General features: G+C 52.7%; 6 protein-coding genes across 6 annotated transcripts; 3 read left to right on the plus strand and 3 right to left on the minus strand.

The window, feature by feature from the left end:
* Positions 1–663: 663 nt before the first annotated feature.
* On the plus strand, positions 664–1,614 carry GGS23DRAFT_313105 (uncharacterized protein). The gene is made up of 3 exons (XM_051512806.1): positions 664–1,020; positions 1,193–1,263; positions 1,318–1,614. Exons 1-3 carry the CDS (start codon positions 970–972, stop codon positions 1,460–1,462), a joined length of 267 nt encoding a protein of 88 aa, XP_051368268.1. The 5' UTR covers positions 664–969; the 3' UTR covers positions 1,463–1,614.
* A 792-nt stretch (positions 1,615–2,406) lies between these two features.
* On the minus strand, positions 2,407–3,818 carry GGS23DRAFT_600258 (uncharacterized protein; the record flags this gene model as incomplete). The annotated part of the gene is made up of 3 exons (XM_051519042.1): positions 2,407–3,018; positions 3,055–3,572; positions 3,701–3,818. The coding sequence occupies 3 exons, from the start codon at positions 3,816–3,818 to the stop codon at positions 2,407–2,409; spliced, it is 1,248 nt and encodes a 415-aa protein (XP_051368269.1).
* Positions 3,819–5,902: 2,084 nt separating this feature from the next.
* GGS23DRAFT_607423 (putative 1-aminocyclopropane-1-carboxylate deaminase) lies at positions 5,903–7,131 on the plus strand (the record flags this gene model as incomplete). Its single annotated transcript, XM_051520050.1, has 2 exons — positions 5,903–6,102; positions 6,210–7,131. 2 exons carry the CDS (start codon positions 5,903–5,905, stop codon positions 7,129–7,131), a joined length of 1,122 nt encoding a protein of 373 aa, XP_051368270.1.
* Positions 7,132–7,720: 589 nt separating this feature from the next.
* On the minus strand, positions 7,721–9,170 carry GGS23DRAFT_313162 (uncharacterized protein). The gene is made up of 2 exons (XM_051512807.1): positions 8,691–9,170; positions 7,721–8,623 (listed from the first exon to the last, which is right to left on the minus strand). The coding sequence occupies exons 1-2, from the start codon at positions 9,079–9,081 to the stop codon at positions 7,965–7,967; spliced, it is 1,050 nt and encodes a 349-aa protein (XP_051368271.1). The 5' UTR covers positions 9,082–9,170; the 3' UTR covers positions 7,721–7,964.
* Positions 9,171–14,272: 5,102 nt separating this feature from the next.
* GGS23DRAFT_615949 (uncharacterized protein) lies at positions 14,273–19,327 on the plus strand. The gene is made up of 6 exons (XM_051520747.1): positions 14,273–14,392; positions 14,446–14,702; positions 14,742–15,130; positions 15,182–15,682; positions 15,743–18,789; positions 18,847–19,327. Exons 1-6 carry the CDS (start codon positions 14,335–14,337, stop codon positions 19,227–19,229), a joined length of 4,635 nt encoding a protein of 1,544 aa, XP_051368272.1. The 5' UTR covers positions 14,273–14,334; the 3' UTR covers positions 19,230–19,327.
* A 2,347-nt stretch (positions 19,328–21,674) lies between these two features.
* GGS23DRAFT_615957 (phenylalanine and histidine ammonia-lyase) lies at positions 21,675–24,169 on the minus strand (the record flags this gene model as incomplete). Its single annotated transcript, XM_051520748.1, has 4 exons — positions 21,675–23,090; positions 23,150–23,832; positions 23,887–23,987; positions 24,042–24,169. The coding sequence occupies 4 exons, from the start codon at positions 24,167–24,169 to the stop codon at positions 21,879–21,881; spliced, it is 2,124 nt and encodes a 707-aa protein (XP_051368273.1). The 3' UTR covers positions 21,675–21,878.
* Between the last annotated feature and the right edge of the window lie 1,429 nt (positions 24,170–25,598).

Genomic DNA, 25,598 nt, shown 5'->3' on the forward strand with positions numbered 1-25,598 from the left:
ATAAGCTTGTTATCCTCGCATAACCCCGCCTATCGTTCGACAACAACATCATGCCACGGTCAAGCTATACGGTTCTGTCCAAAGTCGACAAGTCTGTATATCTAGAGTGTATCCGTACACGGAGCGCTCTCTACACCCACTTATGTTCGTACTGTCACTCTTGTGTCTTTGGCACACCGATTTCCCCCGCCGGGTCTCCTCTCGGATCGCTTTCCGGATGCTACTACCCCGTCTTACCTACATAGGTGCCGACCTCCTCTTGCCTGACCCCTGATCCAAAGTAATAACCCGTTCCTGCAGCAGGTAGGTATAGACTACATGGGTAGGCGGACATGTACGCGTTGGCCGGGTCGCTTCCTGTTGCCTCGTAATCACTTAGGTAGTCGTCTAAACATACGAAACGTAAGAAGCTGAACCTGAACTGCTGATAAATTAGGAGGTTAACTAGGAACTGGAACTGCTAATTGACGAGCTCAAATACAGCTCCCTTTACAGTGCATATTCGATTAGCTTCCAAGGAGCTGTGAACCGTGAATAGGCAATGGTTGGGCAGTCAACAAAGACGAGCCAATAAGGATACCTCCTATAGGATCCACAGGCAGATTGGGGACCGTATTGGGCACGGCCTTGAGAAGTACCGTATAATCGATTCCACGTTTGATATTATGAAACTATTCGGTCTTTCCCACGCCGGCTTATCGGCAGGCTGGTCTGGCGGTAGTTGCTTCGCGGTGGAGGAGAAAGGTTAAAAGGCCGGCCACGTCCTCCGAGTTCCCCCTCACCATCTTTTCCCTCTGAGCTTCTCTTCCCCCCTCCGTCTCCCCCTCTCTCACCGCCATCACCACTACCCACCACCTCCTTCGCCATTGTCATTCAGATACTGTGACCGTCTGGCCTTCGGTGCCCTATACCAACACAACAGTCACGACACAACGCCTCTCCGATCTATCCAGCTACCTCGCTGTCACCATGCCGAGCGGCCAAGGCTATTCGTACAACAGCTCGGGCACCAACTCCCAGGTAAATTCTCTTCGTAACCCTCTAGAGCTCTCTGTCGACGCCCTCTACCCTTGCTCCGTAAAACTCGTGACAGCTAGGCGCCCCCCCCCGGTCCATGACGACACTACCCGCCGAGTATCTCGGGACAACATACCTGTTGGATGCTTCACACTAACCGGCACTTGAATCCTAGGGCAACCACTATTGCTCCCGCGATTACGGCAGCGATGCGCCCAACTCAAACTCTTACCACTACTCTAACACGTCAGCCAAACAACCCCCCCCTTCTGGTGTACACGTATGCTGAACACTGGCTAGTGACGGCTCCTACTACTATTCCAACCCGGATGGAAGCACCTACTATAATAACGGCCAGGGTGGCTCTACCTACACCTCGCCGTCGGGGGGCTCCCATAGCTCCGGCTACGGTGGCAGCAGCGGTGGCAGTGGTGGCAAGAAATAGTCCACTGAGTCGCCAGTGGCGGGGATGACCGCCGCAAAGTTGCTGACGCAGGAGGTTGGAATAAACCAGTTCCCCAGTGGGCGGTTATCCATGCTGTGATTAGGAGAGTTTTCGCCCACACTATTCTAAACAGCCTGAAAGGCTGTTGCAGGTGCTAGGGTAATATAACAGTATTATTGTGCTATTCATGTGATAACTACGCGTCTTTCACCATCGCGGACGGCAATATGGCCTTGACATGCGAAGCTCGAGATCGCCTCTACCTCCTGCCGCTGCCAGCGACATGGTGGCCCCAATGGTGATTTAAATACCACAGCAACGGGCCACGGTGTTTGCGTTAGAAGACGTCCATTCCGTGGTGGAAGAGATACCTTGGGAGTGTGATATTACTACAGATCTGCCACTTGCAAAAAACCCCCAAACTCCCCCAGCAGTACGAGTATATGCAAAGGTAAGACAACGTACACCTAGGGCTGTATTATTACTGTCGTCAATATTACCTACCTAGGGCGATGTCACAAAGCCATAACGCGGGATTACGTATCATAGCGATATATGTGTGTGAAAGCGCTATATATTCTAAGGTACCTTGACAGCAACAGTGAAGACACTAACGATGGTAGCCAAGTAGACGTCGTCAATCCGTCTGCGGGTGAAAGAGTATGAGATTCCTGCCCTGAACCGGACATGCCATAGAATCCCCAGTCGGAGCAACAGCGACGAGAACAGGAGATGTGTAGCTGTAAACGTTATGGGTAGCCAGTCTGATAGAAAGGGGAAGATGGGGGAAGTCGTCTGCGCCTAGTGAAAATTCCCCCATTCTGATCCCCCCCTCCCCCCCCCTTTTCTAATATGCGTTTCATTCCCTCCCTTGATCCCCCCGCTCATCTCCGCAGCACGACATGGGCAGGCGATGCGTGTGAGCCTCGCACTGGTCCCACCGTCTAGTCCGTTATACCGGCCTCTTTGCCCTTCTGCTTGCCGTCAACGTTGGCGTTGGCGTCGGCGTCGGCGTCGGCGTCAGCGTCAGCGTCAGCACCAGCTGGGCCATCGTAACCAAGACCCTCGGCAGCGAAGCCGGCGCGCGCGAGGGCGAGCCCGCGCTCCCGCACGGCCAACACCGCGGCAACATCGACATCGGCCGCGGGGGGCGGCTCCACGCGGGCCAGGGCGACGGCGACGCGGCGCCAGAGCCAGAGGGTGTGGTGGCGGCGATCGGGGGCGCGGGCGGCGGGGGCGCCGAGGGTGCGGGCGAGGACGGCGAGGACGTGGTCGAGGGCGGGGGGGCCGGCGACGGCGGCGCCGCCGGGGGCGGCGAGCAGGCGGGCGCGGCCCTCGAGGAGGCAGACGAGGGCGTCGAGGGCGTCGGGGTGGAGGGCGCCGGCGCGGGCGGGGGCGGCGGGGTCGGCGGCGGCGAGGGCGGCGCGGTGCGCGGGCGGCAGCAGCGCGGCCCAGCGCGCGCCCCACGCGGCCCGCAGCGCGAGCCACGCGCCCACGGCGGCCGCGTCCATCTGCCGCGCGTCGTCGGCGGTCCACGCGTCGCGGGCGCGGCCCTGCTAGCGCCCGCCGCCCGCGTACGCGCCCGCCACGACCTCGCGCTGCGCCGCCAGCGCCGCCGGGTGCCCCGGGCCCAGCGCCCCCGCCACCCGCCACAGCACCAGGTCCAGCCGCGCCTGCGCCGCGAACAGCGCCTCCGCGTCGCCCGCTTCCGAGGCCGCGACGCGCTGCGCCGCCGCGCTCGGCAGGTGGTAGAAGGCTGCGGCTTCCTCGGGCGTCATGGGCGGCCTGGGGCCGGCGTCGTCCTCCTCGTCGGCGAGCGAGGTTAGGGCGGAGAGGTCGGGGGGTACGCGGGGTGCGGGGGTGTGCTGTGGGAAGAAGTGCGACAGCAAAGACACGCCGAGGGGAGGAGACGGTGCCGGCGGCGTTGTGTGAGGGGGGTTGCCCGAAGGAGGCGTAAGATCAGCCGGCAAGTGGATGGCGTTGGCTGGCTGGGCGGCAGCTGGGGAGTCGTTGAAGCTGATTAAATCTTCTTCCCCTGCGTTGTTGTTGTTGTCAACGCCCGTTTGCGATGGGATAGAGGTGAGCTTCGGGGCGGATCCTTCAGCCTGGCCTGTGTGTTGAGAGGAGCGAGCGTTAGTTAAGCGAAGCGGGTTAGATTTAAGAGGAGTGGATTCGGTTGGGTAGTGATTGTTGGTGCTCACTAAGGGGTTCTCCCTCCCCCCTCGGCTCGCAACGAACCTTGGTCTTCCTCGCCCGAGGCAGCAGTGTAGCTTTTAGTGGCGAAAATTTCCCACAACTCTAGTTGCGAGAAATCGTCTACCACCTCCTCCGTTTTCTTGTCATTGTTGTCAGACATGGTGCCTTTCTGTTGAGTTGAAGTTTAGATCGTCCTAGTATCCGTTAGTAGGCGATATCTATCTCACGGGTGAGCACGAGAATACAGCAAGGTTAGATAAGAGGATCGAGAGGGATGGAGGTGGCGGAGGGAGATGGGGATTGGTAAACGCACGGTTTAAATGGGAGGGCTAGGTGACCGAATAACAGACTGTCGTAATAGAATAGACGTTAAGAGGTTGTGCTAGGCGGTAATAAGATAACTCGAGGGATATCAATCGCCCATTGAGTCCATCTATAAGGACGTCTCAGACTGATGGTACTGGTTTTTTCGGTGTCAAAGATGCTTGGATATCTTCTGGTACGTCACGGCGGCGTCTTGCAGTCGACAGGCAGGTCTTGAGATATACTGAGACTGGGGGTTTCTTGAGGGTGGGTGGGGGGATTTGAATGCTGTAAATTTAAACCCACCGTAAGGGGGCTCGTTTGCGGTGGCTCAAAGGTTCCAGCGTTGACCAAGGTGATCGAAACCACAGGCCAACGCAACAGTTGCGACTGGAATGGAAGAGGGCGGTGGTGTTTTGTGATGAAGAAGTGGAAGTGGAACCGCCGCAAAGAGAAAGGAAGACGAAAGAAGGAGGGAGGGGGGATTCTCTGCCCCGGCTTTGGCCAGGGAGTATATGTTCCAATCACTCGCTTTGGCAGTGTCTACTGCCTCAGGAAAACATTCCAACGGACTCTAGAGGTACTAGTGACAAAGGCAGGTTCTTGCAGAAGTTAACATAACTAGGAAAGAAATCTAGTCTGTGGAATTTTCGATGTGGATGTAGTCTTATATACTCACAAGGGGGACGCTGAATCACGAAATAACACCTAGACATACTCTCTGGGCAGTATATCGCTCCTTCCACTCATGTAGCTCTCTGAGGCTGCTAAAGGTACTTCGGAGCCATCCAGTCCCTCTTTATAAACACCGTGAGCCAGGGGCGTGGTATACTGCCTAGATAGGTATTAAGGACGGGTCACTGTAACAGGTACCAGTACAGGATACTTGTGCTAGGAGAGAGAGAGAGAAAGAAAGGAGAGAGAGGGTTCTACAAAGATCAATATGAAAAAGGGGATGAGTCGATACCTACCTGCCTCAAGGAGGACGGGAAGACATAGGCAAGTAAGTCGAAATACATAGAGACAGGAGAGTCACAGGATCGACAAATAAGTACAAGTGAATATTGATCCAGAACCGATTCTAAGGTGTAGTATAAAGGTTATAAGGTACGTACATTCATATGGGGGTATCTGAGACATGTGCCAGGGGTGGAAAAACATGGTTATATAAGGCCGCAGTAATAGCAACTATAAAGATATGCCAAATTTCTCATGATCGTTTTGCCCTTGTACCATCTAGTCCAGCCTGCAGCCAAGTACCGAATAGATATCTTATTCATTAGGCTAGATCAGCTATTGAGATTCGATACTTCTAGAACTCCCATTTCCGGAAGAGGTTGATGTATATATACACCTGTTGCTGATTTGGGCTGTTTCTTTGCTTTGCTAATTATACTATTATAACACAACCTGTTGAACCTCCCAGCTTTGGCCCCCATCTTTACCAATTTTAGGTCAATCAGTATTAGGTGTACGATTAGAAGTACGTAGGCAATCCACACCTGTCATATGAGGCATATTTGTAGAAGATATTATAGCCGTCTTAAGTAGCAGTCTACGCCGGAAACAAGGCAAGATTGCTGTTGGATACTATTGGTGGAGTATTACGTTCCCCTATTCCGCTGCTGGCCGGTGGGTGGTGTCGGCTCCCGCTCTCGGCGCCGTCTCACGTACTAGTCCACGCGTTATCGTCGCCATCCGACTTCGGGGCCCGGTCTTGGCTCGATGGTGGAGTTAGGCGTAGACCGAGGTCGGGATAGCGGATTACTCGTGACAGATTCTGCTCGGCCATGACGAGGACCCCCGAAATGGCAGCGAGTCTCGTGTTGCAAATTTTCGATCCCCCATAACGCGCCGACCGAACCGCTTGTCTCTTCAACCCAGTCCGCAAACCACCACACCACTATCTCTCCCCTTCGAGGCCCTACACACGCCTCCAACATGACTGACGTCGAGCTCGACCTCCGGCTCCCCGAGCCCTTCGCCAGCATCCCCCGGACGCCGCTACTATTCGGGCCCTCGCCCATCCAGCACCTCCCGCGCATCAGCGCCGCTCTGGGCGGTCGTGTCCAGGTCTACGCCAAGCGCGAGGACTGCAACTCGGGCCTAGCGTTCGGTGGGAACAAGGTGCGCAAGCTCGAGTAAGTGCCTGCCCTCCTCCCTCTCCTAGCGTAGGCCGCGGCAGCTGTGCCGCACCAGATGCGTGTGCGTGGAGCGATCAAATAACCTGGGCGGGGCAAAACAACAGATACCTCGCCGCGGACGCCCTGGCCCAGGGCAGCGACACGCTGGTCTCGATCGGCGGCGTGCAGTCGAACCACACGCGGGCCGTGGCCGCCGTGGCCGCCGCGCTGGGGCTGCAGTGCGCGCTGGTCCAGGAGCACTGGGTCGACCTGCCGGCGGCCGACGGCGGCGACGCGCCCGCCGACGCTGCGGCCGAGCGCCACTACGAGACCGTCGGCAACATCCAGCTGTCGCGGCTGATGGGCGCGGCGCCGCGGCTCGAGCCGCAGACCAGCTTCGGCATCGAGCACAAGCCGACGCTGGCGCAGCTCGAGCGCGAGCTCGCCGCCGCCGGCCGCGAGCCCTACTACATCCCGGCGGGGGCGTCGGATCACCCGCTGGGGGGGCTGGGGTTCGCGCGGTGGGCGCTGGAGGTGGAGGCGCAGGAGCGCGACCTGCAGCGGCGGCGGGGCGTGGACGACTTCTTCTTCGACACGATCGTCATCTGCGCGGTGACGGGGTCGACGCTGGCGGGGGCGGTGGCCGGGTTCCGGCTGGCGCAGGAGCGGCTGGGGTCGCGAGCGCGGCGGGTGATCGGGATCGACGCGTCGGCGGCGCCGGAGGCGACGCGGGCGCAGGTGCTGCGGATCGCGCGGGCGACGGCGGCGCGCATCGGGCTCGCGCCCGCCGACGTGCGCGACGCCGACGTCGAGCTCGACGAGCGCTACCACGGCGGCCGCTACGGCGTCGCCGACGCCCGCACCCTCGACGCCATCCGCTTCGGCGCCCGCACCGAGGCCTTCATCACCGACCCCGTCTACGAGGGCAAGAGCCTCGCCGGCCTCATGGACCTCGTCCGCAACCGCGAGATCCCCGACGGCAGCAACGTCCTCTACGCCCACCTCGGCGGCCAGCTCGCACTGAATGCGTACCCCGATATCCAGTGAGGGGGTGAGGGAGAGGTGGGGGGAGGGAAGAAAGAGAAAGGGAAGAACTGCCTGCGGCTGAGCAAAGGAGACACATTCGCCGCAGTCGACGGGGACTCGCTCATCGCCTGCGACGGAATGACGTCTGCTCGTCCGATACCGCGGGCCGTGCAAAAATATCAGGGAGCGAGCCTTTGAAATACCAAAGCTGGCAGGTCTGGGGATATCGAATGTTTCCTTTTTTGGCCATAAGAGATTGCCAGTGATGGCACAATTAAGAATCGTTATTGAAGACCCCGCAACAGCATTGATCAGGATTGCCCGAACCAGAATATAACCTACGTGCCAAGTTCCCAACTGCTCCATCACTAGAAAAATCGCTGTCACGCTCTGCTCTGCCACGAGACACTGGCATTTAGGTCTAGAATGCCCAGAGGGACGACCTATCCAGGCAGATCCCAAGGGTAAAGGTAGCCTGGGGTAGGCGGGTAGGTCGATGCATCAATGCCGTATATTTCGAGATCGCCTGCTTGCTTGCTTCTTAAAGCAGACCAGAGTCTGGGCCTCCCCGTGCCCTTGGCCTCATTCTAGTGACGTGAAAAACATCATACGTACAGGGTCTTGTAAATCCTGATAAGCGTACATAGCGCGTACAGTAAGATTATCTTCATCGTTAGCGTTTCTATTCCCATGCGTACCTTTCGTTCGCGAACAGTTCCACCGTCCGTTGTCGTGCGCGGCTTTCCAAATGTGGCTTTCCGAGTACGGCTTTCCAAAAGTAAAGTTCACCCCTTGTCTCTGCTAGATTCTCTCGTTATTAAGCCTTGACCACGCCGTCGACCGCAGGATCAGCCCTATCGCCTCCCGGGCCTGTGGAAGTCCATGCGCCGGTCCTCGATCGGGGTGCCGGCCAGGCTGCCGAGCGCGTCGCTGTCCCGCCTCTCGAGTTCGGGCATGTCGCGGTAAACTTCGCCGCCGTCCGCCCGAACCTCGCGCTCCATCAGCTGGATGCGCTCGTGGGCCTTCTGCTTCTTGCCCAGGCCCATCCGGGTGCCCGCGCTCTTCCCGACGCCGTAGCCGTTCCGGTTGCGCGACATGATGTTGCCGATGTCGATCCGGCGGGTCTTCTTGTTCCAGATGCAGGTGCCTACGACGCAGAGGAGGATGAACCCGAAGACGGTGGGTAGGGCGATCATGAGCGCCAACTGGTCTGCGGGCTTGCCGAGGTCAGGTTTCGGGCCGGGGTAATGAGTTACCAGGACCCGGGGACCCGGGATGATCTCGCTCTGCGTTCCGTCCAAGGTCAGAGTGGCGAGCTGTAAGGTGATGTTCTTGCTAGACTGGAACTTCATGAGGCTTTCTTCAATTCGGTAGCTCCAGAACCCCCAGGACGCGGCGGTCTTCGGCGATTCGAAGGCCTGATCGGTGACTTCGCCCGTAGTCTCATTCAGGTAGTTCCCCTGTACGAGGATGGTTGTGTTCGGGATCTTGAAGTACGTGGCATCCCACAAAACTAGGTAGGAAGCAAGTCAGTAAGAATGCCGGGGATAGCGCCGAAAGCAGGGCGGCGGAAGACCTACAGTAATAGGTGGTGCCCGGGAATAGCTCGGTGCCGTCGGTCGGCTGGCACCACGGAGCGAACTCGCCGTCCTTGTTGTGGCAGACGGGAAAAGCGCCAGCTTGGCCGCCGGTGGGCGTGGCCAGAGGGGCGGTGCCGGTGCTGGTGGAAACCTTGCCATAGTTGGTGGTGGTGAAGACAGTGGCGGTTAGGTCGTGCGGCGCGCCAGATATAACCGTGGGCGTCCCATCAACAGTGCTTAGAACGGGCGTGACGGTGCTCGGGCTGCCATCTTCACCGATGGTGACCCACGGCTGCAGGGCGGCGTCGGTCTGTCTCGGACGAAGGTTGGGTACGGCGGTGGCTAGCGAGAATAGCAACGCCGTGGCGACGGCTGAACGAGACGCGTACATGGTCGTGGTCCCGTCTCTCTACACCGGCGATACGAAGGGCGAGGGCGGACGCGGAAGACTCGGAATACCCCAAAGGAGATAAAAAAAGGGCCAGAGATGGAGTATTAGGACCCGACGCGTGATAGGCTGGGGAGACAGATTAACACGGAGGATTGGCGTCGAGGTAGATCGGACCAGACTTACCACCACCAATGCAGAGCACCACGGAGATCGGCCAAGCACAACCAGATGAGCAACAGCAAAGCCCGGGCAAGATGGGGAAGAGGAGGGAATAGGAGGTTGACCCAGAGATGGGAACGGGACATGCACGGCACGGTAAACATGTCACTCATTCGCGTTGTCGCATCAATACATCTACGTACCTGCCTTAGTTTGGGAGCCAGGTGCGAATACTGTATACATACTGTGTGTGCTGCAGCCTCAGGTGGATACCGGGGCACGAATTATAGCGAAACCATTGGTCAATGGCTTTTTCGGCAGGTCTTCGGTACACAGCTAGGTCCAATACATCCATACATATGTACATATACCTAAGAGACCACACAGTGGCGCCTATCGCTGATGTCCCCAAGAGCGAGAGTTGCACACGGTACCGAACCCGATGTACCTATGTACATCTGTCACCAGGCGGGTACCTGCATGTTGCACTAACCTTACCTGGCCTACCGTACTAATCACCTGCCCCTATGTATACAACGTGTATGTACATGTACGTATAAAGTAGTGTGGATCCTCAGGCATCCAGAATGGAGGCCTGTGATTGGTGGAATTGAAGAAAAACACGCAACAGCTAACTGTTCGTAAAACGCTGTATTTAAACCCTTTTAGCAGTTTAGTTTTTACACCTTCAATTGATCAACTAGGTTTACCTTTTAACTCGTCTTGCGTGCCTTAAGATTAAGGCAGCGAGGCCACGAAAGGAACCGCCACCAAAACGCACAGTAGTATCATTTAGCGAAGGCCATACTGGGCTTAGGGAGCCCTCTACGCAATCCGCAGGGACTGTCCAACAGAGCCGAGAATCGACATCGCGCGCCCCACGAGCAGTTCGTGTTCAGATTCAGCGGAAAGCCGAGAAAGCTCCCCGAAATACCTACGAGTATAGTCGGCCGGTCTCTTTCCGGATGGGCCTTCCAACACGTCGTGGCCCGTCCCGCAATGCACAATGTCCGCCTCACGACTCCGTCAATTAATATAATGCGCTCCGAGACACCGTCACGCTGGATCGTAACGTTCCGCTTACCGTCAGGCGTAACGACGGTAGGATCAAACCCGAGCGTTACTTCGTCCACCTATAGGAAGCTGAGCAAGACGGATAGGAATTGGAGCCCTTCTTCATAGATATTGGTCGATGCGATGGCGCCGAGGCGGTCGATTTCCCATAGGCGCATAACGGATTCGCAGAGGGTGAAGGCTAGGACGAAGTGGCGGGTATCTCGGGCAGCGAATACATCCCCGACGTATTTCGCAAGATCTGATCAATCCCCGGAGGCTTTGTCTTGCTCCGGGTTGCTATTCAGCCCCCTAGGAACGAGGCTCTGGGATCAGCGCCTTATATCCCTAGGGTAGCAGGGTAGCTTATGACGCCGACATCGCGCTGACGCTGCGCCGGCCTCGCACTCTGGAGGTAGGGTTTTGGCCAGTCTGCCAGTCACCGCAAGCGGGCTACGGATTCGTTATGGTGTCCGAATCACGGGTGTCCGGGCTCCATTCTGGATGGGCAGAATGGAACCTGTTGCGAAATGCTTGAAGGGATTCGCCGATAGGGCGAGCTTGGATAATCTCAGATTACAACAGCGACAATGGTGGAATGCTGACGCCTCCTCATTGAAATTAAAGCTAGGAGGATGTCGACGAGGATGAGTTAGGGTGAATGATAGAGGATGCCTGGCAAAGCGTAGCGCGTTTTCGGCTTACGGTGGGAGTTGTTTAGGGGTTGACGTAAAATCGTACGCACTAAAGTCTAAGGGGTGCACCCAGTGAATATTACCGCTAGTGAGGTCGACACCTTCACAACTCAACTCAACCTACTCTATGTAATCCCCTATCGTGTTGGGATCATTAGGGGTGTACCAGTTGGTTCGGATTAGAGCCTGTTGAACTTATAAGGCTCTAGAAGAGATAATGGGCGTGGTTCTAGCTCATGAGATGCACATCGTAAGGTGTATGCAGATACAGACTCTTACGCGACGATAAATTTGAACCTGCGGAATGATCCTAACCACCGAGAATCAAGACTACCGAGAAAGAAAAAAACGGCCTCAGTGGTGTCGACGCGAAGTCAATGATCACACTATGGAGATCATGTCACGTAGCAATTGAACCAGCCCTTATATGCCTACCTACCGCAAAGCATAAATATAGGTGTCTACGTTTTACGCGACAGATCATATTATAATTATTCTGATGTAAGCGCTAAAAAGTGTCACCGAGAGCGTCGCGCGCTGACATGTCGATTAGGGCGCTATGGAAAGAAAATGGCTGCTAACTCCCTAAATGACTAGGTGAACAGTTACTCTCCACCAATCTATCTCGCTTCCTTCGTGAACTGGTTAGGTCTGAGAGGTTAGATTGATAACTAAACACAGACCGCGTTCCCGATTCAAATAACGGGAGAATACATTTATGTTGTAAGTAACATCCATATAAAACTCCCACGCGTACCGAATATGCCCGTCGTTGAGCAATTTATGGAGTTAACCCTTCGATATTATGCCGCCCGTTATCTCCATGCAACCACCGTCGCTAAGAGCCTAATCGGCAATATCGCAGACGCCAACTACTACATGCCGTTGCGGCTGATTCACGTCCGTTTATGCAACCCCTTATCGCAAAGGTAGGTATCATTAAATGTGGGAGGGATCAGGATATGAAAGAAGCAAAGAGGGACAGAGACTCTACTAGGTATTTGATACGTAGATCGGGAGAGCTACGTGGGCACTGAGGTTGCTTCTTGGGAGCAACGGAAGGTGGGAAGAAGAAGGTGAATTGACTGACTATCTAAGAAGGAAGGAGATCAACAAAGGAGATGCGAGCTACCTATATATAGACGATAGGGAGCTGCGAGCTATGTTACATAAGCGAGCTGGGAGCTATGTTAGGTAAGCGAGCAACTCGAGAAGGAGTAGGGAGCCATGTACAAGTGGCTCTCTATGTGACAGTATTAATATATAATGTCGCGTAAAACGTAGACGCCTATATTTACGCTTTGCGGTAGGTAGGCATATAAGGGCTGGTTCAATTGCCACGTAACATATAACTAGAAAAGATCGGCATATACTCCATCCTTAGATAACATGCAAGTCATGGGACCATTTTATCCAACCATCGAGGAAGTCGGTTGATCCTTAAATTCCATCCATATCATAATTTGTCACGTAGCAGTTGAACCGGACCATGTAAGCCTACATACGAAAGTTATAAAAGTAGGCGTCTACGTTTTACGCAACATAATGAACCCCCCTCCCCCTCCCTTCCCCCCAAAAAGCCCCCAACTAGTGACGGGCCCTACTGTCTCTCAGCTGGTGACCGAAGTACAGAAGCGAGGCGAACAGCTGAACCAAGGCGTCGTAAAACGCCGACCGGTACCAGGCCAAATGGAATGGAATTCCTGCGATTTCAAAGGAGGCTCTTCGAGGCTACTCAGGGATCCCAGAAGACAAATCTGCGGGCACATCCTCCAAGTGCGAGATGCGGCTTCGAACACGTAGGTAAGTCTTGGCGGAAATGTGCAGTTACCATGTTGACTCCAACTACCCCCAGGCTTTTCTGTGCCCATGCATGGGACTTTTCCAATCCCTTGACTTCCCAGCCTGCCTTATGCCTCGTCTAGCCCGAGGCTCTGCGTCGTGTGCCACCCGGCGAAAAGTCCTCAGGCTGCTACTTCGCGCGGGACATCCGCAAGCTCGTCCGCGACGGGGCACCATCCGAAAGCATCGTAGGGGTTGACAGAAACGCCGGGTTTCTTGAGCTTGGATGCGAGCGTTTCGACATCTGCGAGAAGCTGAAAGCCCATTCCTACGTGCAAGACGGCTTTAGTGATGGTTTCTTGACCCTATTCCGACATCCTATCCCTCAGCTCCTCGCTTCGCCTGTTCGGCTTCGCGCAGCAGCAGGCTGTGGCATCTTAGCTGCTGAAAGTTCCGCGCATGCTCAAGGATTTCCTTGTCTTCGGACGCCACATGGACTAGCCGGACCACGGAGGCAATTCCCTACTAAGGCAGGAGGCCGGACTGTCCACCATCACAGAGCCAACCCCCCCCCCCCCCCCAAAAAAAATTTAAAATAAAATAAAATAAAGGAGCTATGGCAGGCTGCCCGAAAGGCACGTGGGATGTCGGATCTGTGATGGTGCCGTGTGTGTCGGAGGGGCGGGACAATGATCGGAAACGGCAACAGGGGGGTGAGGCATGGCAGCAAATCTCCTCGGTTGGGATACTATAATAAGTAGATTAGTGAGAAGATGACGGGTTAATAAGAGTTATTCTTAAAGACTCTCCGGTTGTACCTACTTGTTGTGTCACCCCAAATCTGTTTTCGCTGCTTCTCTTACTGTTGTCCCCATACACAACCCGGCACGACTAATACCTAGGTAGTGTTCGAGCGACGTTTTTAATGATACTAAAACGCAATTAGTAGAGAGGAGTTCCTTTAAAATCGACGAGAATTAATAAGAGTAAAAGCAAGTTTTTAATTTCTTTTCAATGTAGTAGCTGCGTCGACGACTCATATTCCACACAAGGCCACCAATAACTACTCCTAGATGACGAGTCGTTGATCATCACAATTAATAGGGCGTGTTTCGTATCAGTCGGCGATTAGATGCATGGAACCCATGGAAATTCCGGCTTATGTTTTTGCACATTCAATAACCACCTGCCTCATATGACTCTCACCTGGCGGTAAAGGTTGTTATACTAAGAATTACTCTGTCACCACCGAACGCCCAGCCGTGATCCCCTCTCGATTCGGATACCCGACACCCATATAGAGATCCTCGCAGCTGCCACGTTGAACTTGTGGGTGGAGGCAGAATGGGACTCCATTATGTCACTTTGTAGGTATTATGCTCTGTTGCAGTACAGTACAGGGGTCGATGATTTGCATCTGTGTAGTGAAATAGCTGACGCTATATAAGACTAGGCTGGACTCTTCAACCCACAACGTTACGCCATCACTTATCTTCGACCCAATTGAGCTTGCCCTCCACTTGAACACTCGTTGGTTCACCTCCGCTGAGTAGGACCTTCACCTATGGCCAATGACAGACTCCCGGCAGAGGTCAACAAGGAATTCGAAAAACTTAATAAACGTGTGTATCCTCATTTTCAGCCTCCGTGTTTGTTTATTCACAATTATATGTAGGGGGGAGCGACCTGCCCGTCAATGGGGGAATGAAATCTCAACGGGACCCCCATCCCGACACGGAACCCCCCCTCAATCCCTATAGGTCTTGGGACGATGCACCGAACCAGGAGACCTATTCCTCGTTCGGCGATAATGGCACAATAGCAAGTGTTAACATGTATGGGGACATTATGCAGTTTAGCACATACCTCGGCATAGGATGTTCTGGTTTGTTCTCGGCAGACCACGGAAAGATACCAAGCCCCTATTATGTGGTAGAGAGAGCGATGGACCTAGAGGCATTGTCTAAGCAGGGCCTAAACGACGCAGACGAATCTGAGCGGTGCTATGGACTCCAATTCCCAGATTTGGATCTCAGGAAACGTCCTAAGCTGACATACCTATACTATCGCTGGCCGAGATACGAGTATAAAACCGAGGAAATCGAGCTCGCCATTCAGTGGATGGTGCACAACGGCATAGTTTTGCAACAATGCGTCCTAACTAACCCGAAGGAAGCTGAGGTGGAAGTCAAGTTTCGCTTTCGAGCCAAGAAAGAATGCATGTACATTCGGGATTCAAACTATCTCGATTGGAGTTTGTTTAATTCTGAATATGTAGGCTATTGGGAGTCAGAACCACGTACACATGGCTCCTCTTGGGTGCTACATCACAAACTCGACAAGCCTGAAGTTGAAGCAGGGTAAGTCGACGACTATCCCCGAAAGGGGCCCCATTCGCTAACTCAGAATAGTGCACAGAACGCGGAACCGACAGTGGCCGTTGCGGTTGTTGTTTCCGTATTCCGTGACGGTAACGCATTGAAATGGCCACCTGAACACAATCCAGACTGGGAAGCGAAGGTAGGAGGGAAGGAATCTGACAGGAACACCATTGAAATCGTTACCGCATACCGTATGATATCCGTTCCAGAGTCGGGGTATAGCTGGAAAGATGGTTTAATCCCAGCGGGATCAGTCGATGTGAACCAGCTTATACAAGACACTCAATTTTCCGACCTTTGCATTGCAGAGGCTTCCAAAAGGCCTGTCACCGATCCTGTAGGGGTACCGTCAATTACATCATCACCTATGGATCATATCGAGTTTGCGATTCGACGACATCTTGAGCATGTATTATCTGTGTGTTCCATCCCCTTATCGACGGCACCAGTGCAGGGCAAGAACCTTACGTATCCGACGGCCTTGACATGCGGAGATATGTCAGGTCACCGTGTCTGTACTCCTGCCTCCTTGTAATAGGCCCTATTCTCCATTTTCTACTCAGAAAACACAAGCTAACTAAGTGTTTTCAGCTTTGCATTCCGGTTCCTCATTGAAGTCGCACGTAGATTACAACGGCTTGATAGTGAGGATGAATACGTGATGTCTCTAAGAGACAGAATATCCAAAGTCTGTGTGGGCCATATGAAGTGGCTAGAAACGGCAGAAAAGAAACCCGGGTATTTCACCGCTAACTATTGGGTTACTGGGAAACATATGCACCGTAGTGAATATTCGTGGCAGCCGGATGATTTCTTTACGAATTCGGCGTTCCAACTCCTGAAGGTGGGAGAATGGGCAGATTTCTACCGCAACGATCCGGATTTGGCTCTCACCGTTTCGAATCTCAAGGAGAGGGTCATTCAAAATGTCGGCAACCGATGGTTCGATTACTTGAAACAGTTGGATAAACATGCGTGTTACGCCTGGCCCCACGACCAACAAGAAGGCACTAATGTGTTCCGATTAGACGACAACATATGGGTTTGGAGGGCTCTCAAGACCATAGAAGATTATGACTCATGGTCAAAAGGAGATGAGAGAAAGAAGAAATCGAAGCGTCCAGGGGGTATTCAACAGGATATACTTCGACGATTCACAACTGAGAATGAAACCTTGAAGAAGCGAATGCTCGCTGTTACTCGTTCCTCTAGGGAGACCCGGTTCTTGTTACACTCGCGGGATACAGCACTGTTCTATGGCCAAGACGGCAAATATGACTGGATTTCGACTCCAGATCAAGAAGCTTTATGGGACAACACGCTCAAATCACAAGGGCTATATGAATTCAACCAGGATATGTCCTGGGGCAATATACTTCGATACGCCTTAGGTATCATGATGGGTTTACGGGGAGTGAGCATCAACAAGAAACCTGCCCCTGATGTGATAAGGTCCTGCCTCCAGGTCATCTTCCGAAGTATGAGTTTGAGCGGGTTTTGCCCCGGGATTCTGGATGATAATACGCAAGAACCGGAGATTTATACCAGGAAAGAAGATCGAGATTACTTCTTCCATGCTAATTTCGAAGTCCTGTTCATCCTCCTCTTTGATGCCGTTTCCATCGCCGAAGCACACAAGGCAAAGCCGGCATCCTCAACTGCTAACACTGGGAGCCCAAAAACAGAAAGACAAGGAGGCCGCCTAAACGGACTTCCGGAGGGATCTGATACCCAGCCAAAACGCCAGAAAGTATTAGATGAGGGCACAGCTCAAAACTCCGTCTTCATGAAAAAGACAATCCCTTTTGGTCGCCTTTTGGATTGGAGCAATATCATTGAGATGGAAGAGGAATGGTTATATAACTATCCATCCTTCCTGATGAATGATGGAAAAACAAAGGATGACATATATGCAATTATAAAAGGCCAAACTGGAGGGTACACAGATGCCGATATCAACAGACATATTGTGGCGAAAGAAGCCAACTATGTTATACAGAATCTTAATCAAGATCGGGATTGGACTGCGAACAACCTGGTCCGGAGATCACAAGGGGTCGACGTTCAGGGGTCGGAGGGACCCAGAAGAGAGAACCAAATCGAGAGCTCTTTCAGCCCTTTCGCTACTTTCACCAACCAAGGTCTATTAGAGAAGCTCTGCGAACCTCGAAATGCGAAGAGTGCGAAGAAGCGCCTCATTTGGCTTCAGATGGCTGACCCCCAGACGGCATTGATATGCACAATTGGCAGCACGGAGGCAGAACAGCATGCAATATCTCTTTTTTTCCATCGGCATCACAATCACGTGCAATACTTTTTTGACGACCCAACAATTATAACGAATATGTGGGAAACAGAACTCCACCTGAGCTTCTATTTCCTAGCAGAGCAGGAGGGAGATTCTCTTACTAGTATACGACACCTAAATGAAACTGTCTTCCCAAGTGGAGAGAAGAAAATCAAGAAGACCTCTATGGGATTTCGGTTCACTGGAGATTTCTTCGATCGCTACTGGACCTGTCATTTCATAGAAGACCGAGACAGTTGGGAATGGATTCCTCCCTTCCCATGCAGCGAACGTGAACCAGGCTGGAGACAAAGAAAAATTCTCGAACTCTACTGGTTTGAACATATACTGAATACAGCAATCCAACGCACGCAAGAGATTCTCACTGAAATCACAACAGGGCTTGAAGTGCGGCAGGAGCAAAATGCGTTTCCATTTGCTACTTGGAGCAGTGGAGATTATTTCTACTTCGGCGCACAATGGCAGAGGTACGAGAGTATTTTGAGAATTGTCTATGAAGAGTTAGAAGGTGTGGAGTCAGAGGTGTTGAAGTGGGAAGCTCGTGAGAAGGACCGTGGAAACGAAAAGCCCCGGTGGACTCGGAACGACGAGCGTCGGTACGGAGGGATCCTCAAGAAGTGTCAACGCTCGACAAGCCAGAAAATTAGGGATCTACGTACTCTCCACGCTAAAGTCAAGTCACAGAAGGAAACTCTGGAAAAGGGAGGAAGTCGAATACGGGACGACTTGTCGCTTCGTGGGTCGGAGAACATTCGATTTTTTACCTATGTTACGGTGGTCTTCCTACCCCTTGGCTTCGCTTCGAGCATCTTGAGCATGAACGCGGTTCCGGCACCAGACCTAGTCAAAAGTCTGGTAATATATGCCGTCACTGCATTTTCCATCACGGTCTCTATCCTATTCAACGCAAAGACACTGGCGGGCGTTGTGCGGAGTGTGGTGGATCTCGTCCAACGGTATTCGGAATCGAAAATGAGACAAAGTGTGCTTATCGTAGGAGCCAAGAAGGAGTCGAAAGACGACGAGGAAACCCAACCCCAACCAAGAAATTCGTCACCTATTAGACACCGAGGCGTCTATGCGAAGTACTACGACAAGGGCCTCGGAATTGTCCGTCTCTCAAGATTCTGGTTCCTTGTGGTATATGTTGTTCTCGAGCTGCCAGCTCGGAGAGTGGACATTGCTTGCGGTGTTTTAAGTCGAGGCACCTTTTCGTTGCCCGAATGTAGAAACCTGGTCCTAGGAGTGTTTTGTTTCCCCCTTTTCGCCCTTGCTTGGCTAGCTCTACTAGCCGTTTACAATGCAATGGACGTGATCAGGCTTGTATTTGGTAAGTGTTATTGTGTGCTATTCGACTTACACTCAACTAACATTATAACCCATCAAGACCTGGGTGGATGGCTTATTTCAGCCCTATCAAATGACGAAGCGGGAGGGAAGAGCTACATGAGGTGGCTTATACTACCCTTCGGGGGTTTACGGCCAATGAAAAATCTCGGTTCGCAATTGAAGGAAAAATGGGAATCGAAAAAGACAAAGAACGACGAGCCGAAAGAGAACAACGAGCCGAAAGAGAACAACGGAGTCGAGAATACCGGCGCCGGCGCAAGCCATAGCCTCTCGTCGATCCCCCCTGCGGAGCTCAATACTGCCCGTTACGACCCACTGATACGCGCAGTCACTTTACCTGCCGATATAAATGGGACACATCGACCTGGATCGGCTGCCACTAGAGGATCAAAACCCGTACTCATTCGGGCACTGACTTGAGCTTGAATTAAAACTCAACTAGGATAAGTCGAAACCAAGCCGAGGCCAGCGGTCGAAACTAAGAGTTGCAGCTTCTCCTGCACAGGTGGAAAGTAGAGCAACGAGGACAACTTTGAATTTATTCTCAAACTGTCGTCTTCCCAACGGGTTTCAATCGTTTTCAATCTGAACAATGCTAAGCGAGATTCTGAGTTCGATGGTTCAAGCTAGTCGTTGCAGGTAGAGAACGGGGAGACCTTCCATTGTTGGAGGAAAACGTCGTAAGGGCATGGAATCTCGTAGGTAATAACGTAGTTAACTAGCCGTTCCCTACTCCCGTAGTCAATCCGATACCACAGCTACATTGTGACGCGGGAACACGAAACATCACCTACGTAACGCATGAGAGAGCAGGTTTGCGTGCAAGGCAACTTGAATGTATCTTTGCAAGGGAGCTAATTAACGGATCAGCAGCATATTCTGGGCGCCATTTTGGTCCAAATCCCCTGATGCGAGTGAGTCCTTGCAGCAAGTTCCAGAACTACCTATTACACAGGCTCTAATTTTAACTAACCAAATTCACCTTATCCGGCAATTTTACCTACCTATCCCTCCGAATCGAATACTCGAGACGACAGTTTCGCCCAGTTGGCAACGCCCGGCTACCTTGTGGTATGGTTCCTCATCAAAGCGCTACTAGAGAGTCAGTAGGCACATAGCGCCCGCTGGGGTTGACTCGCATGGATTCGACATCAGTCTCGCTCCACTGGAAGCGTCCTCCAGGATCTGGACCCAGCACGCAGGTTTTGGTAACCACATGCTATGAAATAGAAGGTGTTGGGGAGGCTTAATATTATGCATGGATTTGACAAGACTCCCAAGTGCTGGTCTTAGATTCTCTTAGCTAAAGAAATTGGACAGACGAGAGCTCACGATATCGAACTTGGAGATCCGGTCATCCGGCGATTGCACTGGCAAATACGCATCGCTCCCTAAGCGAAACGCTGCCGAAAAGCCATTTTATGTCGGTATTGAAACTGCAATGCCCGTAGATGGATGAAGCTTTAATGACGAATCCAGGAGCCATGTGCTGAAGACCTGTTAACCATTGTACCCCATATAAAAACCGGGGTGCATCTCCATGGCCGGCACCAGCACTGACATCTGGAATCTCCAGCCCTCCTTGATGCTGCGGGGCGTTGGGATGCAAATGGTATTACCCGAGTATTACGTCTTTTCAGACATGGGGGTGGAGGTAAGGCCTTCGTTTCTCGAGCTATTAGCTTTGTTTCCCTGCGGACGGGCCGACCGCAGTTAGCCACATACGCCTGTTGAAAGCCGCGCAGCCCCGAGAGAGAGGGTCCTCGGCCTAGACGCCCTTGGTCCAAGTCATTGCGAGCCGTGGGGAGAGTTGTAGAGTACACGAGACAAACGTGAAAGAAACGCCGGGTACTCGAGCCAGAAATTTCTATGAGAGGACATAGAAATCCACCAGCTGGGAATTAACCTCTTCTGTCGAATTATGCGAACAGATATCCCTTATTGCCACTCACAGTAGGCAAATATGGGGTGATATAACACCAAGCTTGCTGTGTTTCCACAACGGTGTATAACGTATCGTCCAATGTAGTTCCGATTGTGTAGGCAATATAACGCGAAGGGGGATAGTGTGAGTAATAGTTTCCGACCATGATAAACGTCCAGCGAGACCTCCTATTACCAGTGCTTATACACCGCCACACATATCAATACTGTGTACTTCTATTAATGTTTGGTTGTTGACACAGCTAAGGCGACCTTTAGCTGATGAGCATTCAATGACTGAGAGACACGGGGACTAAAGAAGATTATTGGCCACCAGGCCATCCCTTTTTGCTGCAGTATGAGCCCAGACAGTCGGCTAATATCGCACCGTTTACGTTGCGAGTATCATTAGGGTTGCGCCATACTTCACCACCGACACAGAGGACTTAGCTTGCGAGCATACACACGCCGCTATCCAATACAGGGCTCGTTGCTTGCTAACGCTGGTTTAGGCTCTACTGTATGGAAGTTTCTGGAAATAAATTGGCGTATCGACCGTAGCCACGGCCCCGGTATTTATTGTGTTGCTAAAAATAAAATTAGAGCGATCATTACAAAGGCCGGAAGGTTTCGGGATAACAAATCAACAGAGTGGCGTTTCCGGGGTTTTATTATACAAAGACGGTGAAAGGTTTCACGCGAGAAATGGCGCGTTTCATTCATAAGAGCACCTGTTATGAATTTGCCCCTGAGACAGGATGTGTTCGTCAGAAAAGGCTTTTGTAATAATGAGTACAGCATGATATCACTCCCTAATACAGACACGCTTCCTGTGTGAAACTATTTTTTTTCTACATGACAATGTTGGAACTATTACCCGACCAACACTAGGTAGGTTCTAATAACATTCGTCGCGTAGGGTTTGGGACACAGCCACAACCTCATGTAGCACTATAATACCAGTAGACTCACTTCAGTATAGCCATACGACTTCGTAGTGAATACTAGATGCGTAATAATAATACAGCCGAGCCAGGGCACCATAAACACAGGCTCCCTACGCGCGAAGGCAACTAACTGACAGAGTAACGACTGCTCATCCCCTCAACTTCTCTTCGGCCGATCCGCCAGCATAAAATTTATAACCTACACGACACCCGCTAGAACATCAGCCGCCACCTTTGCCAGCGTGCCGTCTCTAAGCGCGCGACTGACAGCTCCGGTATAAGATCCCACGGTCGGGGCCTGTGCCCCGCGCGCTCCAAGTCCGCCCTCGGATACGTCCAGCTTAGGGGTCATTAAGTGCCTGGTCGCTAGAAGAGGCACGTTGAGTGTACGACGCAGAAACGTGTAGACCGCCTTCGACGCCTTGCCAAGCAGAGGGCTTGCGTCGCCGTGTACGAGGTAAGCGTCCCTCTGCGCGCACCAGGCATCGTGCAACGAAGAGCTGAGAGCGTCTGTGAAGCGCTCCTGCCGGGAGACGAACTCGGCGTCTCGATTGAAGTTCCGATGGTCCAGAACAATTGTGCGCAACGACTTCGCGATGGAGACGAATCTTTCATCGGCGTCCATGTTCGCCGTGGTGTCGAATGACTTCAGGAGCTCAGACCACATCAATTCCGAGAGTTCGTCAGCCGCCGCTGGCTTAGACGGCCGGAGGTTCGACCGCTCCAAGTCCCCGTAATGCTCGGCGACGAGTTCGAAGAATCGAGGTCGGTAGAGCTCGATGAACTGGACGTGCATGGCGCGGAGGTCCAAGGCCTGGCAGACGGCGATCAGGTGGGCGGCCATCAGCTGGGAGAGGACCTCGTTGGCGGTGTGCGTATACCGAGTCGAGATGAGAGCCAGGGAGTTGAGGGACTGGTTCGCCATCTCCGCCGTCTGCACGTGGTTGACGGGACTGGCCAGGAAGCCGAGTTCAGCCGTCAAGGCGGCGATGTTCAGGTCGGTGCCCTTGAAAATGAGCGAGCTGCTAGGGTCCTCGGCGACCAGGTTCGGAGGGAGGCCCCTGTTGGTCACGGGGTTGATGATCTCGGTACACTGGCAGAAAATCATACGTCCGATGCCTTGAATGCCCTGCCTGGCCTTCTCCATAGCTGAGGTCACGGACTTGGCCTGGAAATTCCCCCCGTGTAGGAATTCTCCCTCCTGAGTCGCGAGCGGGTTGTCAGTGGTAGAGTTGCACTCCACGGAGATCTGCTTATGGGCTAAGACCAGATCTTCCAAGATGGGACCGATCCACTGTGGTACGGTTCGGAGGGAGTATCTGTCCTGGCGCAGTGTACTCCCAGCACCATCGTTGACTTTGGTGAGCTTGGAACCCTCGAGGAAGGCTAGGATATTGCGGGCCGCTTCGGTCTTCACAGATGTTAGCTTTTTGATAATACATCATAACATGATGTTTTGTAGTAGCTTACCTGGCCTGGATGAGGTCGGACCTTGGAGAAGAATGGACTGAAGCTCTCTTCGGTGCCGTTCAATGCTTCAACGCTCATGGCTGTAAGAATCTGGCCCATCACGGCTAAGCTATGCGTGTCATGCAGAGCTAGGGCGGCTGCGGCAGTTGAAACAGCCGTTCCATTTATTACGGCCAGTCCCTCCTTTGCCCCCAGTGCTACCGGCTCCAGATTGGCGTTTCGGAAAGCTGTGTCCGCATAAAGCTGTCCCCCACCCTTGGAGAAGACCCGGATGGTGGGTTTCCCTTGGACCGCGCCACAGATGTAAGACAGGGGGCTCAAGTCGCCAGAGGCAGAGATGCTACCGCGTAGAGGTATGAGCGGTATGATTTCGTGCTTCAAGAGGTCCTGCATTCTCTCTACGATCACTGGTCTGATGGCGGAGCATCCAGAAATCAAAGAGTTGATCCGGACAAGGATTGCAGCACGAGCCCAAGACCAAGGCAAGTAGGAAGTGTCGTCGCAACTGTCGATCGTCAAGTCATGGCGGTGCTTGCCTACTGAACCATCTAGTGATCCCGTACTATGGTCTCTTTCTCCAACGGGGAGGACGCCGTAGTGAAACTCTCTGATGAGTGCCCGCTGAAGTGCAACGAACTTCTTAGTGCGTACGCTTGCATCTCCCCCGAAGCCGGTATTGACACCTATAGCAACTTGTCAATTCATACTATCAGACGTTGCTTCCGGTAGAATCATACCGTATATGACCTCTCCATCCTGTAGCCTTTTCCCAAGAGCATCAACGCTGCGTCCCATAGATGCGATTGCAGACGGACTAATGTCTACGGACGCATTGTGGCTATAAAGGCTTGGTCAGAAGCATTATATCAGGGTAATTGTAGGGACGCCGTACCGTGATACCGATATAATCTCCGCAATCGACAATGTTCGACCGCTGAGTGTGATGGGGCTCGCGCCCTTCCCATCGATCAGAGATTCTAAGAGTCTCCACTCTTCCAGAACTATTTCGGTATGATTCATGATGGAATTGGTGGGCCACCGATCTGTCGACGTGCTATAGTATATGGTAGACGGATATGCCAGACGGAGACGCACTGATCACGAACTCATCAAGAGGGTTGGGAAATCGTATTATATGTCCTCTCGAGCCTTGGCTGTGAAAGGAACGGGCGGCGCAGGTTGCCATATTCGAACAGCCAGCAGCTGTTACCGGCGCCGAGACAAAGGTGAATAACAACAGGAAAACATTACTCGTAATACATCAGTAGAGGAACCGGAGATAGACATACAGGCGATTAGCCATCATGTCCTCGGCGCTGGATCGAAATACGCAGCTTGATGCCAGTTTGAGGGATATGTGGTCAGCACTTGAATGAACCCATCCCGAACTAGGAAACAACTCCGTGAAATAAAGAGATGTGCCATAAACTGCGAAGTAAGAGTGCAAAGTGGCCTTTAAACTGCTGTGAGATGGTGACCCTCGGGCGTGTTACTTTCAGCTTTCATGGATGGCTTGACGTCGCGACATCAAAGGGTGGTACAAAGGGTTCTAAGGAATGAGCACCAGCGTACGACCCTTCCTTACCAATAACTACTCCCACGAACACGCTTACAAATATACAAGGTATGGAGGGATGTGGGAGTATAATGGAAATACGAAAAGGTGTGGATATATCTAGGGGTCTAATAAAATGTACCTGTAGTATACAACCAAGCCCATGTTTTAGCCATCTGCAAATCCACGTGGCGTGGCATCCAGGGCCTAAGCCTTTCTGGCGCTACTCACGGCTTTAGAACAAAAGCAGGGGTTCTGCACGGCGTACCCGTAATCCCTGCAACATTTCAAACTGGCATCAAAGAACTCCTCCGTTAGGGAGCTCTGGAGGTTAGAGGTGCTCAGCGAGCGTTATCTTTCTATCATCCCCCTCCTACTATCAGAGCATCTTATGAAGATGCGGCGAATTCTGAGGTATATTTGGAAGCAGTGTCCGTTCTCATGCACCCTATGCACTCCACGCCCATCGTTTCACGTTTCTGGTCCTGGGTGCGGGTGGCTGAATAGAGTCTGCTATTAGAAACTGTTTTACAACAGCATCCTCCTATTTTTATACAGTCTCTATAGTCTGTATCATAATGGGAATAGAAATAGCCTACAGGATCGTTTGCATAACTGTAGTGTAATAATCAGCCACATATTTTCCCCTTTGGGGCACGCAAACTACTTCCGCTTCCCTTGAATGACTGTCTCATTGCCACTTGCGTAGTTCCGGACTAGTAGTATATACATCTTAACAACGAGAAACAAACCCCCAGGCCTTGCCTTGACCTTGTAAGCATCCCGGCCCTACGGTGAAGCTCTCCTAGGGGCTGGTTCGACCCCCAACTTGTGTAAAACTGGTGTCGCCGTGAGGTTCTAGGCTTTAGAAGGTGATCAAAACATAAAGAAGAT

The sequence above is a fragment of the Durotheca rogersii genome (assembly GCF_024521655.1).
Source record: "Durotheca rogersii strain YMJ 92031201 chromosome Unknown GGS23scaffold_31, whole genome shotgun sequence".
Taxonomy (NCBI): Eukaryota; Fungi; Ascomycota; class Sordariomycetes; order Xylariales; family Xylariaceae; genus Durotheca; species Durotheca rogersii.

What these genes read in the sequence shown, in the direction of transcription:
- GGS23DRAFT_313105 (XM_051512806.1), top strand. Translation starts at nt 970, where the DNA reads ATGCCGAGCGGCCAAGGCTATTCGTACAACAGCTCGGGCACCAACTCC. An exon ending in GCTCGGGCACCAACTCCCAG is followed by an intron (nt 1,021 to 1,192) that starts GTAAATTCTCTT and finishes CTTGAATCCTAG; the next exon opens with GGCAACCACTATTGCTCCCG. An exon ending in TCTTACCACTACTCTAACAC is followed by an intron (nt 1,264 to 1,317) that starts GTCAGCCAAACA and finishes AACACTGGCTAG; the next exon opens with TGACGGCTCCTACTACTATT.
- GGS23DRAFT_313162 (XM_051512807.1), bottom strand. Translation starts at nt 9,081, where the DNA reads ATGTACGCGTCTCGTTCAGCCGTCGCCACGGCGTTGCTATTCTCGCTA. An exon ending in CCCGGGCACCACCTATTACT is followed by an intron (nt 8,624 to 8,690) that starts GTAGGTCTTCCG and finishes CTTCCTACCTAG; the next exon opens with TTTTGTGGGATGCCACGTAC.
- GGS23DRAFT_615949 (XM_051520747.1), top strand. Translation starts at nt 14,335, where the DNA reads ATGGCCAATGACAGACTCCCGGCAGAGGTCAACAAGGAATTCGAAAAA. An exon ending in ATTCGAAAAACTTAATAAAC is followed by an intron (nt 14,393 to 14,445) that starts GTGTGTATCCTC and finishes AATTATATGTAG; the next exon opens with GGGGGAGCGACCTGCCCGTC. An exon ending in CGTGATCAGGCTTGTATTTG is followed by an intron (nt 18,790 to 18,846) that starts GTAAGTGTTATT and finishes TAACCCATCAAG; the next exon opens with ACCTGGGTGGATGGCTTATT.